Raw genomic sequence first — 14,085 nt, 5'->3', positions numbered from 1 at the left:
GTCTTACGGATTATATGTAAACATCTTTTATGTAAAATATCTTACTCAGGACAGTACTAAATAAAAAATAACATGCATTTTGTATTATCTCCCTTATTTTGTTAAAATTTTGCACATTTTCACAGATTCTGCAAGTGGTTCACATACTTTTTCTTGCCACTGTATGTGAGGTTACAATGTGATATTTAATCTATGTACATGTGGTGTGTGTTGTTTTGGTTGCAGAAGTACACACAAGAAGAGCTGAAGTTTCATATACAGTATTTATTCAAAACATTGGTCTGTTGATTTTTAGTGGAAATTTTTTGAAAATTTAGATGTAGAAACAATGTAGTGTTTCATTACAAGTTACCAGATGTACTACATATATACAATATATAAGTAATTTTGAAATATGCTTACATTGATCAGTGCATGTAATTTGTCTCCATGTCCATGTACACAGTATAAACCTACTGTTCATGTAAGTGCATGTGTGTAAATCACAGTCCTGTCACCAACACTCCATATGTCCTGGGCATCAGTGTATGCTGAGGGCTGTCAGAAGGGCTATTTAGAGGACTGGAGTCCACTCCTCCAATTGAGGGCAGGTAGGCATGGTGCAGAATGGGTAACTGCAGCGAGAGCCTGCGCTGAATGCTGTGGAAGCAACACATCCATTAAATAAAGCCATCTGGAATTTAAGGACATTCTTTTCAAAACAAACTTAAGGATATTGGAGAATATTGCATTCAAATGCCAGATACTTAAAGGATTGATAGAGACATGAAACCCACTGTTCAAGGGAGTTGATGTCTTCCAGAAGATTCCTGCTGCATTTGGAGCTTCCAGGAAGAGTCAGACATTTCTCCTTGACTGAAAAGATGCAACATTAAGAGATTTTCAAAAAAGGCAGACTTTTATAAAAAGAAATTCAGTCCCTTTACACAGCTACTGGGTAAGAACTATCAGCTGAAGTTCAAAAATGGGAACAAAAATACAGTGTAACAGGTTTTCATGCAGATCATCAACCTCTGGATGTCAAAATAAATATTATACAAAACCAAACTTTTATTTTCAAGTTTAGGATCTAGTGCTGATTTGTAGTTTTTGACAAACTTAAATTTCTCTTTTCAAACTTAAGTATCTTTAAAAAAAATTTAAATAATAACTTGGGTAATAGAGTTAAATTGTTGAGTTTGATGATAGAATGAACAGATAGTGGAAGTTATTTTATGTGATTAAAATCAACTTATTTTCATGCAGGTTAATTTTTAGTTATATAATAGTTAGTTAATATAACTTCTTAATAGTTTCCACAAAAAAAGTGCGTATAATATTTTTTAAAAATCATTGGACACCAGAGTGTTCTGCATTTATGTAAAGGGACAGTTCACCAAAAATGGAAATTCTGTCATTATTTTTCAGCAGAAGAAAGAAATTCATACAGGTTTGGAACAACTTGAGGGCGAGTAAATGATGACAGAATTTTCATTTTTGGGTGAACTATCCCTTTAAACCATCAGTCTATAAAGTCTGTTTACTCAAGCATTCTTCTATACCTGTTTTGTGCACAAAACTTCTGATGATGACATTCTCCATAACGTAAGGACTCAATTCATTTAGTTGCCTGGTCAAATCCTCCAGCTCAGAATCCAGCTGCAGGAAATCATAATGAATTAAAACAATAACAACAACAGTTAAAGCTGCAAGCAGCAATGAAAGGGCCCTCGCACCTGTGCCACCGCCACCCGGTGGCTTTAGGAAAACAGAGCACGGTGGGCAATATGCATTTAAGTATATAAATATAGGAGGACTACGTTAGACATTTGTATTTGCCACACTTCCTGCTATCAGCTGGTGGCGCTATGACTATATCTAAATTTTGACATGTAGATGTCTTCAGGCCAGGGCACTTGTCAAACATGTGAAGTTTGAGGCAGAATGGACATTGTGTGCTGGAGTTACAACAACTTCCTGTTTCATGACGATAATAGAATGCTTTAGCACTTAGCTAAGTGTTAGCTTATTAGCTAAGTGTTGCTAGCATGTTTTTGAATGTTTGTAGCATGTTTAGCACTCAATTGCATATTTTAGTATATTGCTAGTAGTGCATCACAGTGTTAAACACCTCACTTCCTGTTGCCTGTAGGTGGTGCTATTACTATAACTGAATATTTTCATGTAGATGTGTTCAGGACAGGACTCTTCTCAAACATGTGAAGTTTGGGGCAGATTGGACATTGTATGACTGAGTTACAACAACTTCCTGTTTTGTGGCATTAATCACATACATTAGCACTGAGCCAGGTGTTGCAGGATTTAAAGTGTTTCTAGCATGTTTGGTACTTCATGGCATATTTAAATGTGTTTCAGGGAGTGAATTACAGTGTAAAGCATGCTATTTCCTGTTGCCAACAGGTGGCGCTTCACGCCCTTCAGCGAAAACTCGAGATTTTCGCAATTTAACGTCGCAAAGGCCTTTAGATTAGACTGACCAAATATGATGTTTATCTGATAAAATCTCTAGGAGGAGTTTGTTAAAGTACAACATCTGGAAATGGCAAAAACTGCAAAAAAATTTGCAGAGGAAATTCAAAAATTCCTGATTTTCAGATTTTGCTCCCAGGGACTTTTTTGTGGGTATTGGGCTGTTACATGTGTCTACAGAATTTCATACTTGTATGTGAAACGTAGCCACTTACAAAATTGAAATTTTGTAAGTGGCTCTATCGAACCATTTTGCCACACCTAATTCTGAAACCCATATCAGACGTAACTTTTCACCACTTCTGATGTGCGTGCAAAGTTTCGTGAGTTTTCGAGCATGTTTAGGCCCTCAAAAACGTGATTAATTTCGGAGAAGAATAATAATAGATCAAGCAATTACAATAGGGTCCTCACACCATCGGTGCTCGGGCCCTAACAACAACATATAAATGATTCTAAAGGCACTTCATCCATCTCTCAACTACAGATTGAACATTTCCTAACACTTCCAATCAAGAAGGGATGACAAACCCTCCTGTATGGGTTCAAACCCATACAGGAGGGTTTGTCATCCCTTCTTGATTGTGTTATTGCTTATGGAGAAAAATTGTAACAATGCACTATATGCAAGTTCTTGTAAGTCGCTGTGACCAGAGGTATAACTGTGAGTAATTATAATTATTTTGCTCGCTGTTATCAGATTCTTGCCTGGTTCGTCTACTTTAAACCTCTTTTGGATACTTGTTTGAGGTTGGTGGATGGATTGACATTTAATACTCACTGATTTTGCCTTCTCTTGATGGTTATAAAGCAAGCATCTGCAAAGTAAATAAATGTAAATGCAAAAAGCTTCTCACTTCATTAATGTGCTGTCTGAGGTGTAGGTTTTCTGTCAGTAGAATGTTCTGTGTCATGTCAGTCACAAAGTCGGATGCTCCTGTGTCGTACTGCTCCATAATGTTCCTCTCATCAATCATTTGTCCACTCTCCTTTTCTAATTCGCTATGCCACTGCGTGAGATGGAACCTCCTTGACAAGAATGCAGGATCAGGACCCATCCTTATGATGATAATCTGTATATGATATATATGGGTATCAACTATCAGCTGGAGTTCAAAACAATGTGACAAATGGCAATAGATCAAATAAAAATGATATATAAATGATTAAAAATGTAATTTAAAAAAATAACTAAAGAGAATTGCAGGTAATATGTATCTCATACCTTTGGAAGAAACACCATACACAGAGTGCTGCAGCAGCATGTAATGATCACAAGGGTCACAATGCAGAACTGCACATTTGGCTGATCCTGCCACAGCATTGATGCACATGTGCCAATCAGAATCACTGGGACTGACACAAAGACACTGAATCGGATACCCCTGCTGTCATTTACGGCAGGGATGTTCATGTGTCGTGTGGTCCAGGCCAGGAAACAGGTACTCAGCTGGATAGAAGACAGGGACATGTGCAAATAAATTCAGTTCATTTGCCATCTGTTTTATTATTGATATCTAATGAATCACTGCATGTTTTTAATCTAATCTCATACCAGGAGTATCCCCTTATAAACATAGAACGCAGCCATCCAGAAACCCATGTATGTGTTTTCGCATCGCTCTGAAAACGGCTGAATGAAAAAATCTTGCCCGTGAGGGTCAGCCTAAAACAAAAAGAGAAAAAAAAAAAATGATTAGCATGAACATTTAAAGGTTGAATTATGTTTTTGACAAAAAGAATATGATAACAGATGCGGATTTGGATTAAATGATGATAGATTTTCATTTCTTGGTGAACTCTTTGAGAAAGCTTGCATTGTTTAAAGTGACAATGATATCAAAATTGACAATTCTTATTTTTTGGAATATTGCAATATTTATTATAAATGATTTATCCATGAACAACATCATTTTTCAAAACTTTAATCAGAATAACTTCCCCACCCTCTTGCAACGACATCTCTTCTCTTTACTGTTGTGTTTACTGGTGCGAGGGCGGGACAAACTGTCACTCACATGAGATCGCAGCAACTGCAAACTACAATGATCCAATCAATTCCCAATGGATGAAATCAAGTCCCCTACTACTTTTTTTTTTTGTTGTTGTCCGAGAAGCTCGCATATACGTCATACAATAGGGAAGAAAAGACAATTGCAACTTCCATTTCATGCCGTTTCAAGGTGGGGCAAGTGATATTTCAAAAACGAATCAAAGCAGTCTCCACGTCTGTTTTCAGGCCTTCCCGCTTAGCTCTCTCCAGCGCTGGAAAGCTTTTCTAATATAAACGCAGGTCCTAAAGATCATAAATCTTAATTCCAGTGATATTCTTCTTTTTTTTCCGCTTTTGTATTGTTTCTCTTCTCTCTTTCTGCAGTCTTTCTTCAAATCTCCCTCTTGCTCGTTCTCTCTCCTCGACCATCATACGGCCCCTGATTGGCTACAAGTTTGTTGTTATTTGCTGGTGTGTCAGTCCAACTAACTTCCAAACAGTGTTTTTAAAAAATATCAGTGTGTCCATGTGTTCTTGACAGGTTTGGAAAATGAGGTTCTGCTTGGTGCTCACCTCTATACGATACTCCTTTACTGTTCTCCTCAAAGGATCCAAAATTTGCAGACAAATTAATAAACTCAGGTCAATCAACAAAAGCAACATAACTAGAAGAACCGGCCCATAATCCTTTGGGGTCTGGAGTAGCCAAAAAAAAAAAGAACACACTGTAACCCTTAATAATTTAAATAAATTATTTTCAAACAATATATAGCCATTATTATTTTTCTTTTTATATAGTAAGCACAAACAGTAAATATTTCATACTTTTTTTCCCATGCTGTGGTTTTTGCAGAATGAATGCATTTTCCATGTTTTTGCAAACATGGCCCCAAAAGCTGCTGTACATCCAATAGATAGACACGATATTTGTACCTGTGAATAACGCCACAGATCATTATTATGAATATTTTGTATTTAGACACATGTAAACCCACAGAAGATCTCAACATAAATATCACCTGGTTTATGTCTTCATAAAAAGTGCTAACCAAACAAAAACGGTAACAATATTCTGGTGGCATAAGGACTTACGGAGCAAGAAACTTCAAATACTCTATCAGAAAGATAAGACCCATCCAGTCCCATGAAGAAGATGGAGGAATAAGACAACACAGCGCCAAGAATAATCAAAGCGTTCATAAAAGGTCTTGACAAGCTAATGGCCCTGTGAATGATAAAAGAATAGAATACAGATGTATAGCCATGGTTTCAAAGAAGTTTTTTTTTTTTTTTTTTGCACTGTTGAATGAATGAATAAATAGACATTCACGATCATTAACCAAACACATGACTTACCAATGATTGTGGTGTTTCACACTGAAGACTAGGAGACTGCAAGCTGTAAAAATTCCTAAGAAAGTTAGAAACGCCACAATACCGTAGAGCAGTATACTGATGCGTTTCCTCTGAGGGTATACATGAGTTCGGTCCTTTGTGGGTTTATCCCCTGTACAAGACAAATGCATGTGGTTTATTTCAGGGCAGTTATTGAGAATATAACTGAAATTTTATCAACAAAATTTTCAGCATATAAGTCAGATGTATGTCAAACTCCATATTTCCTTTTTCATAGTCTTACTTTGAAATCTGATTGGACTGATGAACTCTAGTTCGTCTGTAATGGCACTATATTTTTCAATATCGACAGCTTTTCCATCTATGGAGTAAAAAAAAAAATCTGCTGTCAAAAATAATAAAAAGGACACTGTGAAAAAAAGCTTTGAAGCCTCAAATAAATTGTTCTGTACCTTGATACTGTACAAACTTCACATTGGCCACTCTTTCACCTTTTTGGAACATAACGTGACCCTGAATGACAGTTTTAAATGTATAAATTTAAATGTGTAATAAAAACAAAATTACAACAGAACCAGAAACTGGAATATGGGTCAATGACATATTTTTTTTTGTCTGGATCTATCAAGTATTCAGTTGAAACAAATTAAAAATGCATTTAATGCCTCTTTTATGACAAACATGTATTCAATTTCTACATTTATTTATATATAAATATATGTGTGTGTGTGTGTGTGTGTGTGTGTGTTTGTTTTGAAGTAAAGAGAAAATGTTTAGAGGTGATATAACTGTCTAGAAATATTAAAAAAGAAAAAAAGTACTGATAAAAGCCTGAAATGCCTTTAAAATGTTGGCATAGCATTTATTATTTATGTAAAAAAAAAAAAAAAAAAAAAGCAGTAATTTTTGCTTTAAAAAATAATAATCAGATTTTGCTTTAAAATATTATTAATATTTTCATAGAGAAACTGACACATGTATCATCTGACATCTTTATTTGTCACTGACCCATATTTAACATAAATATGTAACTGTTTAGTATGTTTTTGAAGTATTTAAAGTAATGACAAATGTCTGATGTCAGAAGATAGATAGATAGATAGATAGATAGATAGATAGACAGACAGACAAAATTTTGAAACTTTGTACACACTGTCACACCAAAGAAGTTGATCTTCTCCATGGCCTCCAGAATCATTTGTCCCACTTCTTGGTCAGTGACAGTAAAGTTGCGATGGATGCTGTATTTCTCTCTGTACCTCACAGTCTCCATGACTCTCGTTAAAACTTTGGCAATTACCCATGTACCATCATAAGCAAAGCCATGAAACTTGTTTGCACCCAGACCCTTCAGCTGCCGTCTTTCATCATACTCCTTCTCGTACTCCTGAGGTGTCTGAGTAGAATCAGTACAAACAAAACAATCCCTATAAAACTATGTAATATTTCTTACAACAACTGTTCATTGCCTCAAACAAAGATGTAGTTGAATGCAAACATACCCTACCAGAGATCCCTCTGATGTGTCTGGAGCTAAGAGTCTCGATATCTGCACTGATGGATCCCTCTATGGCAGTCAGTATGTTTTCAGCTGTGCAGTTGGTAGAGTCAGTGTTAATCCACCAGCTGGCTTGGCTCCAGTCCGGCAGAATCCACTGGTACTTTTGACCATACATGCTGAGATTATAAACCTGCGACACAATGGTATGTTTATGCATAAAAGTAATTCTGACTGGTCAATTGTGGAATTCAGCAGAGATTTCCTGATATTTGCCATCATTCATGGCAACACTGTATCTGCTCATACAGGTAACCAACTGCTACTGTAGTATTATTTTTACAGTGGTTGGTTGCAGTGTTTGTCTTTTTTCTGATTCATTGAAATTGATGGACTATTTTTTTCATAACAGAAGCTTTCTTTTCTTTGGCAGTTAATTAGTTGTTTTAAATTTTGATTTAGCCCCAACTCTTTAACAATTATTTTTTAAATTTAATTATTTAGTATTGTACTTAATAAAAGTTTTGTGAGGTATGTGTTGAGCTGTTAAAAATAAAGCTTCCAAAAGGGTTTTAACAGCAATGTCATAGAAGAACCATTTGTACACATTTTCACATTTTATTCATTGTGATAATCTTCACAAATGAACACAACTTTTAAAGCCTAAATACAATCTCTAGAAGTAAAAAGCTAAACATAGACTATAAACAAACTACACCCCGGTCACATGACTTCAATGTCACCACCCTAAAGCTTCTGACTTTATTTAAAAAATATTTCCATGAAAGTTTGAGTTAGAATAGTTTGCAAGAGCATGGTTAAACACAATGAGCCTGTAAATGCAAACTAGTGTGTAGACAAGTTTATCTTTTCGCCATGATGATGTTTAATGTCCCCGACAATATAGTAGCCTACCATTTAGCCATTTTTAAGATAAAATAAAAGCTTAAAAAAACAAAACACAAAAGGGGTATTATTGATGTATTTTATGCTGTAGAATAAAATGTGAAAATATTTTGAGCTTGTGTTAACACAGTCTTTATTTCAGGCACTGAACCAAAAACCTATTTTAAAAACCCCATTGTCTATAGGATGATGGAAATCGGAAGAGCTAAAATGCTAACTCGTTTTTGGATTTTGGCTTACAAAAATATGTCATCCCTGCAGCACTCTATAATCAATTTCACATAAGGTTCTTTATAGTAGAAAACTATAGGCTAACGAAGCTTTTTGTGCAATGGGCTATATGCACGGTTACTTCCTGGTTGTCGTTAAGCCAGCTCGGGCATTTCCGGTGAACTGTTAGCTGTTCATTCTGTAGTCGCTGTACATCGACACAAAACCATCAGTGGTTGACTTTGTAATGTTGTATTCATTTTTTTAATGCACTTATCACATTTACCTAATTTTCCAATAAACCAGTTTTATAGATTGCAATAAATACGAAGCTATTGGGAACGTTTAAAAACGCAGTGTCTGTAATTACGCACACGCATTTTCCCCCCCCAGCACTTCAAATGTTATTTTTAATGTGATGACCACAAACATTATTTGTTCATCCTTCTGAGATTGTCCCCATTGTAAAACCGAACGTTTCAAAATGTAGGAAATTCAACATTTGATAGAAAACACTTATTTAAAAATAAAAAAGACAATAATTACCACTTTAACCAGCAGGTGGCGGCAAAGTAGCATTTATTTGCGCATATATCAGCCATTTCATCTAGGCCTAATCGTTTTTCACTTCGTTTTTGACTAAATATTAAACATTATAAAATAACTAGGTTTAAAAATACATTTTGTCAATGTGAAGTATGAAATACTCAAAAAAATCTTAAGAAAAACAATAACTTTTCTTGTGATTCATCATGACAGAAAGCGAGCACCGCGCTTTCCCTTTGTAATTACAGCAGCTGTCAGTCAGTTCAGCGCAAGATCAATGATTTCAGCACACTTGTAAAACACACATTTTATTCAATTAATCTAACTAAAGTGCACAATAAATATTTAATTTTTGAAGCTTTTTTTCACATAAAAGTGTGAAAACTGATGGTCGAATTGAATTTAGCCGAGGAGGAACAATGAGGTACGTTTTTATTTATTTATTTTTTATGCCGTCTTACGTTTGAATAACTAAATTAATGCTATTCCTGACTATTTAAGTGACTATATTCTGATTATAAACTAAGTATTACACTACTGATGCTCAACACACCAGCAAATGACATCTCATCGGAAGTTTTCGAGCTTCCTTATATTAATGCGGAAGTTCTAAAGAACGCTCCGTGCATATAGCCCATTAAAAGGTTCCATGGATGTTAAAAGTTCTTTATAGGACCATCAATGCCAATAAAGAACCCTTTTTTCAAGAATGTATGGCTGGGATATACAGTACTTACACAGCAGAAGACTTTAGCAGCTAAGCTCGCATCAAAATGAGCAATCACTATTCTCACATCATTGTCCTGTAAAGAAAAAAGCATAATAAATATCTACAGATAAATATACATTATGGACTGTGATTTGTGGTAGTGATGCACTCTAGTATAGATAAATCTTGAGAAAAAGTTCTTAGTTGATTTACAGAATGTGTGTGAAGAAACCAGACCCTCAGATACACACCTTTAGTTTTTTCACACAATCGCAGGGGACTTCAGAGAAGCTCTCTGCCTCTGCTAGCTGGATGTTAGCCACCTCCAGATGTCTGCTTAAGTCCCTCTGTACCTTTTCGAGAGAATGTGAGTTTTCAGTTCACATTATGTTAAGCCTCATATACTTCATGTTGTCCCAGATTAGTAAGTAGTAATACCTCTATGAACGTCTGCTCACGCTGGGTCAATGTACCAACTCTACTCCATCCATACTGCCTGAGAAACCTCACCAGCGCCACGTTAACTGCGCTGTCTGATGGCACAGTACGGAAGAAGTTTGGAAATCTTCTTTTGTTGGCCAGTGAAGGTGCCATTATCGCAAATGACAGCTGGGAAACAGAAATAGTTGGCTAATTCATAGAAAACACCAACATCTGTCAAGAACTTCGTTGAGTTTACCATTACAAATGCCATGGAAGTGGCAATAATCAGTCTGATTCATTGAATACCTGCACAAGGTTCCAACCCTCCAGTGATTGGGCAAGAATGGATGTCACTGACGAACACACCCCTCCAAAGATCATGATGGGTTTAGGGCCATTGAACATGGTGTCAAAAAATGCTTTGAGTGCTTTACCGTTATCACACTAAAAGCAGAAAGAGTGCAAGAGTAACAGACAGGCAGTCAAGATGATAAGCAAAATGTAGTGTAGGTTTATTTTTTTTATTCAGCATTAAATGCACTGATAATCATATCTGGGTTTTAACATAATTGCTATCAACCAGCTAACACAATTGTACAACATGCAACTGCGAGCATCTGTCTATAAGGATCATGGCAGATTAGTAGATAGTGTGTGTGCTTTTCATTGTACCTTATCTTAGCTAAGAGCAAAGACTAAACGATTAGCTAACAAATAGAAATATAAAGAAACTTTTAATTTAAGTCAAGTAATGTCTTATGTTTTTAAGCTCATTTTTATCAATAGTGGGATTAGCTTTAGCAACACAGGTTTGCAGGACAACAAAAAAACTTTATAGACAGACTCCCAACTGTAACAGTAGTATAAATTAATAATTTTTATATCTATTTATTTATGAGCTGATACAATAAAAAATGTTTGCTATCTGAAAAAATTTGTTTGCCCAAGCATGAAAATTTTGTCATCATTTACTCCCCCTCATGTCATTCCAAATCTATAAGACTTCTGTGAAACACAAAAGATTTTGAGAATATGAAGTTTTTGTCCATGCAATGACAGTCGGTGGGTTATTTTGGACCCCACTGATTTTCATTTTATAAAAAAAAAATATAAAAAAATCCAAAATATTTCTGTTAGATATTTATAAATTTAAAAGATAAAAACTTTATAGACAGAAGAAGAAAGAAAGTCTTTTTTGGTTTGGAACAACAACAGGTTAAGTAAATAATGACAGAGTTTTAGTTTTTGAGTCAACTATCCCTTTAACATTTGGGAGTTCTTCAGTAGTTTGGAGAGCTTCTGTTGGCTTCACCATCAAAATCAAATGAGAAAAAGAAGCGGGTCTGTTGTATTACCTCTGAGTTTGTGAGGTGAAACTGAAGCTCATAGTTTCCTAGAGGAGACGGCTGCTCGCTCAAATGACGCAATGCTAGTTCAACAGCAGGAAGCACCTCTGCCGTAATGTTGCCCCTCGCTGGATCTCCGCTGACTGGCATAATCCATAAAACTGGTAGCTTATGTCGCACCAGGCAATAGCACAATGGCACCCGAGTCAGTTCCCAGAAAATGAGAACATTCAACAAGTTCCAAAAGTATTCCATTCTCCCAGTGAAAATTCAGGCCTGTCCTTAGAAAGTAAACATCAGCAAATGCTCTCCTGTGTGAGGCCCTGCTTCTTTAAGCATTTTCTAAAGCCTCATCTGTCACCTGGGAGAACTCTAGCTCTCAACTATTCACAGGGATAAAGAGATAAGGACTGACTGTGGACATCTGCTGCCGTACACTAAATCCTCAGGAAGAGGGACCACACAAATCTCAGGACACAGGTTTCTCCTAATGCCCACTACACAGGCTGTTTGGACTTTTTTATGTGAACAAGTTAAAAAAAAAAAGCACTAAAGTGGTCTTTGAGTCTTTAGGTGGGCTGATATAAAACTATTAAAACATGCCAAATAGATACTTATTTTTAGGGGTTCAAGCACGTAGTGCTGAAACCCTATTGTAATTGTAAGGATTTTTATTATTTTTCTTATGCCTTAAAACTGATCGGGCAGCCCAAACCGTAAGGCCGAGAGACTTGAAACTTTGTCAGATGGTAGTAGTCTTGCTCGCTACTCAGATACCCAGACTCGTCCAAATCGGCCAATAGGTGGCGCTACAACGATCAAAAATGCAAAATTGCTCATAACTCCTACCTAGACCGTTTGTCCTAGAGTCAAGTGTCTTATATCATTGTAATCCAAGTATATCTTGTATATCTCCGATTTCATTTCCGCCTGGAAAAATTTTCCACCATTTTGAATTTTGTCCAAAACCTACTTTTGCGAACTAGTCCTAGATTTTTCGCCCGATCAGAACCAAACCAGTGCAGAAAGATTCTCTGGAGTCTGACTATCAAAAATTATCAAAAAAAAGTTTATATTTCGATTCACGGGCGCTAAGGGGCATCAAAACGTTCGAAATGGCCAGAGCCACTTTTACTAAAATGGCTGTAACTCATGAACGAAATGAGATATTTTCACCAAACTCGGTACTCGTGTGTCTGGGCTCAATCTTTGGTTACGATAAAAAAATAGCGTCGATTGGACACTAGGTTGCGCTATAACTTGAAAAAAAACATGAAAACAGCTGTAACTATGCAACCGTTCAACTTGAAATTTGGCATGCAGTGTCTTGGTCCGAGGGGGCATGATAGTCTATGAGGACATTGGCATATCTCAAAAAACATGGCCGCCATCAGCCAATGAAGTTTGAGCACCTATTAGACAAGGTTAACGGAGGCCGATCGGAACGAAACTCGGTGGACATGTTCGACTCGAGGTTCTAGAGGTTTGTAAGAATTTTGAAAGAAATCGGCCACTAGTTGGCGCTTATGAGACAACTTTGCCTCAAGAACCAGTGCTGTCAATCAAATCATTCATTAATTATTAATCCAATCAAAGTCGCTCATGGGTCATTTTTTATGCACTCATATATATAAGTGTCTATAACTTTAAAATGAAATGAGATATTTTCACCAAATTTGACACACATTTGTATGGACACACTCTGAGGACACCCCAAAAAAGTGGTGGAGATTGGAACATAGATGACGCTATAACTGTCAAAAAACCTTTAAAAACCATATTTTTCCTTAGTAAATTGCCTGAAACTGTCATTTTGTGCCACCAGATGGCAGTAGAATGCAACTTATATAGTTCAAGGTTTCAAGGTTTTGTCATTTAAAATCCCTTTTGAACTATATAAATCCTTATAACATTAATTCACATTTTGTCAAGGTTTACCACTTCATTTGTTCATTTGACGTATGTTTTTGCAATAATATAACATTAACTACATCGTTTTTAAAGGGGAAAGCTGGATTAAGCATTTTCTTACATATCATTGATTTCAAATATCCATATCTGCAAAAACATGTTTGTGTAAGCATGTTTAATTAATGGAGTTAACATGGAAAATAAACAACACAAAACAAACACTTTTAAAATGAAAGTTAGCCAGTAAGAGGTCCTCTGTTGCCACCTGCTGGTTAAAATAGTAATTTTGTCATACTACTCACTAATATTGTTCTATAATTCATATTTAGACTTAATATAATTATTTTAACATTTACTACCAATTTTTTGTCAAAATTCATCACTACATTTCCATTAGAGTATTAGTTTTAACAGTTGTGCCACATTGAGTAAAATGAAACCTGAAAATGATGTTTTACTGAGATTTGCAGAAAACATCTTTACCCATCATGTATTTCAAATACTGAATTTACAAGAAAATGTCTGTGTTTGTGTTTGTCTCTCTCTCTGTGTGTGTGTGTGTGTGTGTGTGTGTGTGTGTGTAAGCATGCTTAGTATGTATCAAGTATTATTGTTTAAGCCTCTGTGTTTATTTTAGCATGTATCATAGCTGTTCACCTATGATTTAAGTGGTTACATTCTTGCTAAATAAACCTTAATTCCTTTTTACACATATGTG

The 14,085-nt window shown here is 35.8% G+C and overlaps 1 protein-coding gene across 4 annotated transcripts; it reads right to left on the bottom strand.

Annotated features, from left to right (window-relative positions):
- Nucleotides 1-244: 244 nt before the first annotated feature.
- On the bottom strand, nt 245-14,025 carry LOC127497056 (gamma-aminobutyric acid type B receptor subunit 2). 4 transcript variants are annotated; one of them, XM_051865195.1, is made up of 19 exons: nt 11,466-14,025; nt 10,417-10,554; nt 10,126-10,296; nt 9,939-10,040; nt 9,716-9,781; nt 7,321-7,509; nt 6,972-7,214; nt 6,271-6,331; nt 6,102-6,179; nt 5,819-5,969; nt 5,555-5,687; nt 5,288-5,395; nt 5,036-5,158; nt 4,025-4,135; nt 3,695-3,919; nt 3,327-3,542; nt 1,542-1,638; nt 777-855; nt 245-639 (listed from the first exon to the last, which is right to left on the bottom strand). In XM_051865195.1, the coding sequence occupies exons 1-19, from the start codon at nt 11,709-11,711 to the stop codon at nt 483-485; spliced, it is 2,694 nt and encodes an 897-aa protein (XP_051721155.1). In that variant the 5' UTR covers nt 11,712-14,025; the 3' UTR covers nt 245-482. The 4 variants fall into 4 exon arrangements, with proteins under 4 accessions (XP_051721155.1, XP_051721156.1, XP_051721158.1 ...); XM_051865196.1 differs by lacking the exons at nt 10,417-10,554; nt 11,466-14,025 and having other exon boundaries at nt 10,126-10,400; XM_051865197.1 differs by lacking the exons at nt 245-639; nt 777-855; nt 1,542-1,638; ... (7 more) ...; nt 6,102-6,179; nt 6,271-6,331 and having other exon boundaries at nt 7,041-7,214; nt 7,326-7,509.
- Nucleotides 14,026-14,085: the final 60 nt, after the last annotated feature.

The sequence above is a fragment of the Ctenopharyngodon idella genome, chromosome 16, assembly GCF_019924925.1.
Source record: "Ctenopharyngodon idella isolate HZGC_01 chromosome 16, HZGC01, whole genome shotgun sequence".
In the NCBI taxonomy this organism is placed as follows: Eukaryota; Metazoa; Chordata; class Actinopteri; order Cypriniformes; family Xenocyprididae; genus Ctenopharyngodon; species Ctenopharyngodon idella.
The sequence above is the reverse complement of the archived record's forward strand: the minus strand, read 5'-3'. Positions and strand labels throughout refer to the sequence as shown.

Bases quoted from the DNA above. Each gene is read 5' to 3' on its own strand.
- LOC127497056 (XM_051865195.1), bottom strand. From the start codon at position 11,711: ATGGAATACTTTTGGAACTTGTTGAATGTTCTCATTTTCTGGGAACTG. The intron at 10,041-10,125 runs GTATTACTACTT...TCTCTCGAAAAG, and splicing joins GTGAGCAGACGTTCATAGAG to GTACAGAGGGACTTAAGCAG. The intron at 5,159-5,287 runs GTATGAAATATT...TGGCTACTCCAG, and splicing joins ACCACAGCATGGGAAAAAAA to ACCCCAAAGGATTATGGGCC.